Source organism: Triticum urartu, chromosome 2 (assembly GCF_003073215.2).
Source record: "Triticum urartu cultivar G1812 chromosome 2, Tu2.1, whole genome shotgun sequence".
NCBI classification, from domain to species: Eukaryota; Viridiplantae; Streptophyta; class Magnoliopsida; order Poales; family Poaceae; genus Triticum; species Triticum urartu.
Genome location: NC_053023.1, coordinates 401,039,795 through 401,049,172, shown reverse-complemented (window position 1 = coordinate 401,049,172; position 9,378 = coordinate 401,039,795). Strand labels below are relative to the sequence as shown.

The 9,378-nt window shown below is 44.4% G+C and overlaps 1 protein-coding gene across 2 annotated transcripts; it reads left to right on the top strand.

The window, feature by feature from the left end:
- The first annotated feature begins 365 nt into the window (after nucleotides 1-365).
- LOC125537535 lies at nucleotides 366-2,514 on the top strand. 2 transcript variants are annotated; one of them, XM_048700852.1, is made up of 3 exons: nucleotides 366-605; nucleotides 935-1,201; nucleotides 1,314-2,514. In XM_048700852.1, the coding sequence occupies exons 2-3, from the start codon at nucleotides 935-937 to the stop codon at nucleotides 2,088-2,090; spliced, it is 1,044 nt and encodes a 347-aa protein (XP_048556809.1). In that variant the 5' UTR covers nucleotides 366-605; the 3' UTR covers nucleotides 2,091-2,514. The 2 variants fall into 2 exon arrangements, with proteins under 2 accessions (XP_048556809.1, XP_048556808.1); XM_048700851.1 differs by having other exon boundaries at nucleotides 935-1,237.
- The last annotated feature ends 6,864 nt before the right edge of the window (nucleotides 2,515-9,378 follow it).

The following is a 9,378-nucleotide window of genomic DNA, read 5'->3' as shown; positions in this document are numbered from 1 at the left end:
TCCCAAACTTGTAAAACTAGACCAAGCCATACCTCAATTTGCATCCAATGTGATGTTTTAGTCCCAGGTCAATGAGAACTCGCCAATTGGCTGGGCCGGTCAGCGCGCGCAGTTTTGCACAAAACCCCCTGCTGTTTGCCTAAATCAACCCGCACTCGCCCCCCCCCCCCCCCCCCCCCCCCCCCCTGAATTAAGGGACTGTTTGGTTCATGTCCACGTTTTAATCTGCCTAGCCTGGAGCTTGCCTGGAACCTGCCTGGGATGTGTTTGGTTACTGACCTGGGATTTTTCTGCCTGGTGAAGTTGCCTGGGTACGCTGCCTGCCTCCAGGCGTAGCAAATCGGACGCCTGGCCCTCTCCCCAACCTGCCTGGGCAAGGTGACCCTACTTATAATTTACTATACCCCGTAATATATGGGCAAAGCATTTTCCCCTCCACATCCACTCACGTTTCCCCTCCCCATAGCTCACAATCTTCTCTCTCTTTGGGATTGTTCTTGAGAGAAGGGGAGAAGGAATTGCATGGGAAATTGATTATTGGCTTTGATTCTTCTTTCCCCCAACAATATTTCTAGTTCCTAGTCAGATCTGGTGAAATCGTGAAGGTGAGACTGCAATTTTTACCCTATCATGTGTGCCACGATTTGCTGCCCCCTTCTCTGTTTATTTGTTCTTGTGATTAGAACTTGCTAGCATGAACGCATCTAGTGCTTCTTTTCATTTGGCTTCTTTTTTTTACTTGATTGGAAGCTACAACCTTCCAGATCTGAAGAAACCTCTTACTAGAGTAATAATCTAGCAGTACTTTGCATATATGTGTGCACGCATGTAATCTTAAATCTGGCATAGAACAATCTCTCTATTATTGGTTCTACTGACTACATATACGTACATCTCACTTGTTTCTTATACATTTATTTCATCTAATATCCAGATGTATACGGAATCTGTCCATTATGTTATCAAGAAACGACGGACGTTAGGTGTTCTAGCTGTAATGTTGGCCATTGTCCGGTGGTGTCGTCGACGTAGACATTACAGTCTTAGAATGTCTCGAAGAAAGTATGGGCCATTGGTTGATAGAGATCTGGAGAGGCAAAAAAAGTTGAATGACCTGTACAATTCAACCGATAAAAATTGCATCAGTCAACTCCGGACGACGGGGTCGCTGCGCAGTGGGTTTGATGATGTGAACAAACAAGTAATGCTCTCCCAATCTACTCTAGATGGCTTATCGGTAATTATCTCATACAAATTATCTATTTGTCGAGTGTTCAACTACTGATGTGGAACTAACAATAAAATTCATGTAGGCCAATGATCGTGGAATTCTCTCTAAACCGATTCAGTTCTACGACAAGTTGAAGGAATTATTTAGTGGCTCGTCGGCAGATGGCTCTTTTATGCAAGACCCTTTCTCTGCAGCTGAAACTGACAATGATGATAAGGTAAAAGATGACATGATGAATGATATGTCCACCTTTGATGAAGCCAAGGGTCCAACAGGTCATGACTCGGATAAATTAGATACAGATAGTGATGATTGTGAAGCGGTGGCTGCTCTTGCTGCAACTGATAGTCAAGTTTCCTCGTCCAATGTTGCGGCTCTAAAGCCTAACAAGAAAAGTTTCAAAAAAAGTGCAAAGCCAAATACTCTGCCACCACCACAAAATGATAAAGCTAAAAGGTCAAAGCCAAGATCATCTCAAGCATCACAAGATGACACTAATATGGATGTGCTGCTCACAAGTACTTTGATAGGCATACGAGAAACCCTTGCAAGTCCAGTACAGACTGTAGCCCCAAAGGACCCAAATGCTCCTTTATGGGACATGCTCAAGAAGATTCCGTTGCCACCTGATGAGAGGATGTCGGTCGGGATGCATCTATGCAAGCCAGAATTTGCAGTCCATCGAGGTTTTCTTGTCAGCATGGGTCAAGAATACCTGGAGCATTGGGTGTATACATACTTATCTGACAATTATCCTGCTGGCAAACGTGTCGGCGATGATCTTGTTGGTAACCTTGGAAACAAAGATCCTGCTAGTAACCTTGGCGATGATCCTGCTGTTAACTCTAGCCCTTTCTGAGTAAGATTGATTGGTGGTCTACCATATTGTTGGATCCTTTTGGTTGCAAAACACTAGTTTCTAAGTAGTCAATGACTAGCTTTTGGCTATGCACAACTGATGTCTAAGTAATGGCTAATGGTGGTATTATTTTGCTACAGCCTTCTGCTTAGTTTCCAAGTAGTATCAGCATGCATGATATAATTATTAGATGCTAATGTGAAAGCTGTGTTGCTTTCTGACTTGGATAAGTTTCTAGGTAGTATTAGGATGAATACATAATTAGACTTCTGGTTATGTTAATCCCACAAGGATAATTTGTGTATCTCTTGCATTCCAGATGTGCTGGACAATGAGTATTAATCAAATGTAATGCACTGTGGTTATTCAACAGCAATGTTGTTGTGTATCGTCAGAGTTATAAAATCATTTGCCTTCAGTGTTATGCTTATGAAACTTCAGATTATTATTACTTTTTTGCTTATCAAATTATTTGGCTTTGTTATGCTTTTGAAAAGTCAGACCATATTTATTTATATTTATATTTAGCATATGCATATCGGTGATCTCCAATCCCAGGCAATATAGCAACCAAACACTGCCTGGGCCATTTATCCACACAGGCACGTTCCCAGGTCAGCAACCAAACGTAGCCTAGAAACATGGTCGTGCCTGGCCAGGCATTTTTTGCTGAGATGTCCAGGCAACTCCCAGGCAGCTATTTTGCCCAGGCAAACCAGTGAGGACACGATCCAAACACACCCTTAATTCAGGTGGGGGTGAGTGCGGGTTGAATCAGGCAAACGGCAGTGGGTTTTGTGCAAAACTGTGCGCGCTGACCGGCCCAGCCAATTGGCGAGTTCTTATTGGCCTGTGACTAAAACATCACATTGGATGCAAGTTGAGGTATGGCTTGGTCTAGTTTTGCAAGTTTGGGACTAAATCATCACATTGAATGCAAGTTAGGATACCTGGGATGCTATTACCTCCAACCGAAAACCGTCCACCCCACCCATCGACGTGTGGGGACAAACCAAGAGCAGGGCCAGCTGCAGTGTAAGAGACAGCGTGCAACGTTTGCCTGGGTGAATCATCCTTTTATCCAACGAATAAAGCGAGGGAACGTCCACAACCAGACCTAAACAAGCACCCAAGAAACTGTCAGATGGGACCAGGTGTAGGTAGGGCCCAGCCGCAGTAGCCAAACACATGCATGTAAGATCAAGGCGAGTACACAAACAAGGGAGGTAAAAGCACCCCAGGTACCTTAACTTGCATGGAACGTGATGATTTAGTCCCAAACTTGCAAAATGCAACTCCATCATACCCCAACTTGCATTGGATGTGACGATTTGGTCCCGGATCCATCACAGCGCGACAATTGGCAGCCACGTGGCCGGCCCGATCATGGCATGCACTTTTGCAAAAACACCCTGCCATCTTTTCTAATTAATCCGCAATACAAATCTGTCTGAAGTTTCACACTGGATCTGAAACGGAGGAAGTGGTTGGTAAATATTGACTCCTCTTGATCTAAAGTAAACGGTGGTAACATCACTTTTTCTTTGTAGAAGGAAAATGTTCAGAGTTACAGTAAGCTTTTTTTTATTTCACTTCACTTTTTTGTGGGAAGAATTTTATTTCACTTCTCAGGGCAGGGGGTAGTCAGAGCTGGGCAGGGGGTAGTCAGAGCTGAGTTGAGACGTGCTTGGAAGCCCATGTGACATAAAATAATTCTATTATAACAGGAGACTTGCCTTCTGCTTTTTGACTCTCTCACACACCTATGAACCCCCAGTCGGTGGCATGGCCATGTGCAGTTTGGTGTTTGTGTCATGATTCTAACTACTCCCTCTGTCTCCAAATGTAAGACTTTTTTGACACTATAATAGTGGCAAAAAAACGTTTTACATTTTGAGACAGAGAGAGTAGTTGTTTAGTTGATTTCCACTGAACCAGATCTTAACTTCCAGTTTGGCGTGTGTGTCATTATTTCCAGCTTGGTTAGCTCCACCATCATCCTTATGTTTGGTTTGTTGTTTCCTGTTCTCCCAGTTTCGTACCTTCTCCAGCCAGTTGATCTTGCTTCTTTCTTTATCGCAGAGATGAGACCTTGTTATGCCATCCCTATCGTTTGGCAGGGCCGTCTCCAAGAATTTGGGGGCCCGGGATGAAATGCAAATATGACCTTCTTTTTAAAAAGTTTCATGGTCAAGTAACTCTCCCTTGATTGTAGAATTTGAGATGTGTCCACATTTAGAAATACACCTAATATCAATGCCAAAAAGTGAACGTACCAAACTGATCTCATGTTGATCTTATACCTATATATATAATAAAAGCATCATCCGGCTAGTATCAATTCTGCTACAGTTTGCGCATTGTAGACAACTAGTACTACTAGAAAATCTACCGTGGTAATTAGGAATAGGAGCGCTGGCTACAACTAACGGGAAAAAAAATCTAGTAGCGCATGATGAAAAAATCTTGTCACATGATTGATCCGTTCATAGGCTTACCAAATCTAACAGAACGGCAAAACTGACAAACGGAGCAGGCGGTAGCCGGTGGATGAACAAGTAATTGGCTTGTGTACTGTGTTTGTACTCAGATCGGTGCACCGGCCGGTGAGATCGTCCGTACCCTCGTATAGGAAGCGAGCCGAACATGTACTGCGGGCAGACATAGCGATTGGTGTCGGCGGTAGGCAGGCGATCAAAGCCGCAAATAAAACCTACTGGAGAAATAGCGATTGGACGTCTGGCAAGCAATCAATCGTAGGCCTGCTTGAACTCCGTATGATGATAATGGGCTGGATTATTGGCCGCTTTTTCCAAATTAAACTTTACCTAATGTTGTTACCACATGAATGGAAGGCGTTTCATGGAGGGAAAGAAAAGCTGCAGAAGCCGGAGATCAAGGAAAGATGGGTGCCACCGGAGGAGGGTTGGGTTAAGGCAAATTTTGATGGAGCTGTTTACAAACAAGGAGCAATGTGTGATGTAGGTGCTGTCCTACGGGATCATTCAGGAGCTTTTAGATCTGTTACTTGTCATCTCTTTGATGGAATCGCCGATCCGGAGGTTGCTGAAATTTATGCTTGCAAACGAGCTCCACAGGTGGCGGCCGAACTCAACACATCCAAGCTGCTGTTGGAGACGGACTGTGCTAATCTAGCATAAGGTGTTGTGTGCGCAAGAGGAAACTCTCTCTACAGTTGGACCCCTGGTGGAGGAGATCAAGGAGAGGATGAAAATGTTCCAAGAAGTGAAAAGTGTCTTGGGTTAGGCGTAGTGTTAATGCTGCCGCGGATAAGTTAGCTAAAGTAGGGTTAAGCGATAGACTGTGTAAGGTTTGGTTTGTTGTTCCCCCAGATTGTATTCTGGGCATTGTGTCGGACGAGATTCCTAATCTCCTTTAATTAGTCAATAAAGTGGCAGTAGTTGATCCTAAAAAAAGATGATATATTGTCTCACTTGAGCGAAATGTACGAATGGTCACGGTTTGTCTCTGGCCACGGCCAAAGAGGAACTACAGAGTAAAAGAGAAAATCCTAACACTAGAGACCGGTACGCTGGAGATTTGAGATGCAAGTTGATCAGACAATCCGCACCGGCCCTTGATGTGCACAATGGGAATGATTCAGTTGATGTTAAGAACTGTGATTTTGCAGCCAACACAGTACAATTAATCTATCAGCGCAGAAAAGTCAGACCCTAAATAGACTCGAAGCTACACATAAGTCATAGTCGGTCATGCTTCCTGTTGGCATAGTTACAGTGGGGAATTTTATGAATACAGAGTTTCAGATCCGCAAGTTAATTAGACAAGACGGCAGGGTGTTTTTTGTAAAAGTCCAGGCGAGGACCGGTCTGGCCACATGTCTGCCAATTGTCGCGTTGTGATAGGTCCGGGACCAAATCGTCACATCCAGTGCAAGTTAGGGTATGGTGGAGTTGTATTTTGCAAGTTTAGGAGTAAATCATCACATTCCATACAAATTAAGGTACCTGGGGTGCTTTTACCTCCAAACAAGAATACACCCCTCACCTCGGACTCTCGCCTGATATGACAGTACCCACCCACGTCGCCCTGCCCGGTCAGCCAATCGCATCGCATGCAACGCTCAACCACTCAGGAACTGAGGTAGCGCACGCCAACGAGCGACCCAACACGAGATGGACCTGAGCACAAGGGTGGCCCAGTCGTCATCTACTCTAATCCAAACACACAATGTACAGAAAAATGAACGTCCAGATGTTTACCAGGGAGACAAAAAAGTACAGGTAAGTGGACAGCAGTGCAAATTATGCCGGCCGGATGAATTGGAAAACGCAGATGCCCCAGTTAGGCGGGTTGCATAGCGGGATTTATATATTCAATAGCTGGCTTAGATTATAATTTAGACTCGGGGTTTCTTGTATTGTGTAGCCATCGCTACAATTCGCATCTACGAGACATGTAGGACTACCTCCTTGTCAGATCCACAGTGGAACCCCAACTTTTCATCTAGTTCATGTGCTCAGTTTATTATCCGCAATTTCGGATTGCACTTCACCTTTGTTTTTGTCGGTTCTTCGGTTGCTTGCAGGAACTCGAGCCTCGTTGTTCAGGTTGATCGTGCCTACGGTAAGGTCAATAACCATCGGAGATTGGTTTAGTGATTGTCGAGGCGTACCGTCGGGTATGGTATAGCCAGATCGTCAAGGTCAAAATCCACCAAATCGATAATTATCCCCACTTTCGTCAAAAGATCGGGCCGCTGTCACATCAGTTTATATTCTATAATATAACTGCTATGATCCTGGAATATGCAATTCGGTGGAAAATTCATATGCACGTGTGGAATGGTAAACAGTTAAGTAAAAAGTTCATAGTCTTTGCCTATAGGACTAGCTCAAGTGTTTTTGGTGATCATGTTTTCCAGATCTTAGGATATCATTAAGTGTAATGATAGTCCTAAAACAACATTGAGATTGTGACATTGGAAGACCAATCATATTGAATCGACCCAGACTTGTTTGTTGTGACTTGGATTAATATTGTCTTTATTCAATTGCAATAACACGGAGTGTTAACATGTGATCTTGTTCCTCAGACCATGAGAGTATCATGGTCATTTCTCAACATACGACGGGCTTTGGGGTTGCTCAAACGTCACCTGAAACACGGTGATCATAACGACAACTTACAGGTTCATCGGAAAGTTTGACAAGTGGCCAGATAGCTCAAGAGTGGGATTTGCTCCTCCGATGATGGAGAGATATTCTTAGGTCCCTCTCGGTGTGACGGCGTCAATCATCGTATGGCCAGACACAAGTGACTTCGTCACAGGGATGCCGGAACATAATAACGAGAAAGAAGAACAAAAGTTCGGTAACGAGAATTCAGTATAGTGAGCATAGTAATGACTCGGAGGATACCGATGCATCCCAGGTTTTGTGAAGTATCTTGAAGCAAAGGGAACATCACATAATAATCAAAGGCTCACTCGAATATCATTCGTGTACTCACAGGGACCGATATGGACATCCGCGGTCCCGCTGTTAGTCATTGAACGAACAGTTTCGTTCATGTCTGCGTGTTCCCAAACCTATGGGGTCACAAACTTAAGGCAATCACAATCTACTGAGTGTTAGTAGGATGGGAGTCGTGAGAATATATTTGTGAAATTATTTCATGAATATTTGGAATAGTTCCGAGAGAATCCGGAAGCATTTCGGGGTCATCGGAAGGGTTTTAGTGAGTATCAGGTAATAACAGGTATTACCGATAAATTATATATATATGTGGAAAAAGTTTCCGGAGATGTTAAATAAATAAATATATATATATATAGTGGTCTAGAAGTATTTAGAGCATTTTATATTTAATTTAAATATCAACGGGCCTAAAAACACCAAAGATGTCGAAGGCAACTTGGGCCATAAAGGCCCAAGTGGGGGAAAGGAGACCGAACTAGAAGAGGAGGAGGACTCATACTCGTCCTCCCTGGCTAGCGCACCAAGGGGGAAACTTTCCCCCTTTGGTGGGAGCCCTCCGTCTCCCCTCTATCCTATATAAACATGAGGATTTGTGCTCTTTTGGATCTACAATTTTTGGAGCCTCCTTTGGTTCTTCTAGTTCTAGTCCTAGTTGGTCCTAGTTGACTAATTGAAGCTAGAGTAATCCTCTTGTACTCATAATTATAAGCCCTGTGTGGTTCTAATCTCCTCCTTCTAATTCTTCGGTGATGATTAGCTCTGGATGGCGAAATGCTGCTGGATCTTGAAGGTTGCATGCTTGCGGGACTGTTTGTGGGCGGTTCGTGGGATCGTTCATCGACGCAATAAGCTTGAGGGACACGTCTTTGTATTGTTGCCACTAAGGATAAACAATGGGGTTTAATCTTATTGCTATATTTCTTTCTGTCTACATTATGTCATCTTGCTTATTGCGTTCATTTGTTTCTTGCAAACTTAATACTTTGAGATGCATGATGGATAGCGGTCTCCGGGTGGAGTAATAGTAGTATATGCAACTGAATCAACGGTCTACTTATCATAGACGTAATGCCTACGTGAGATAATGCCATGAACTATCATAGTTATAAATTGCCCTATTATGTCAATTACCCAACAGTAATTTGTCTACCATGCCACTACCTATTTTTGAGATGCCACTAGTGAACTTATGGCCCCATGTGTTGGGGAACGTTGCAGAAAACAAAAAAAAATTCCTACGGTTTCACCAAGATCCATCTAGAAGTTCATCTAGCAATGAGTGATTAGATGCATCTACATACCTTGTAGATCGCGAGCGGAAGCGTTCAAAGAACGGGGATGATGTAGTCGAACACGACGTGATTCAAATCACCGATGATCTTAGCACCGAACGGACGGTGCCTCCGCGTTCAACACACGTACAGAACGGATGACGTCTCCTCCTTTCTTGATCCAGCAAGGGGGGAAGAGAGGTTGATGAAGATCCAGCAACACGACGGCGTGGTGGTGGATGCAGGGCGTCACAGTAGCAGGGCTTCGCCTATACTGCGAGAGAGAGACGTAACGGGGAGAGAGGAAGCACCAAAGGCTGAGGTATGAAATCCCTCCTCTCCCCCACTATATATAGGAGGGCCAAGGGGGGGGTGCGCAGCCTAGGAGATCCAATCTCCTAGGTGCGGCGGCCAGGGGAGGGTTTCCCTCCCCCCCAAGGCACCTCGGGGTGCCTTCCACCACTTGGACTCCTCCGTGGTGGAAACCCTAGGCGCATGGGCCTAGTAGGGCTGGTGCCCTTGGCCCATATAGGCCAAGGCGCACCCCCTACAGCC

Coding starts and splice junctions, on each gene's coding strand:
- LOC125537535 (XM_048700851.1), top strand. CDS start 935: ATGTATACGGAATCTGTCCATTATGTTATCAAGAAACGACGGACGTTA. Junction 1,238..1,313: donor CTACTCTAGATGGCTTATCG/GTAATTATCTCA, acceptor AAATTCATGTAG/GCCAATGATCGTGGAATTCT.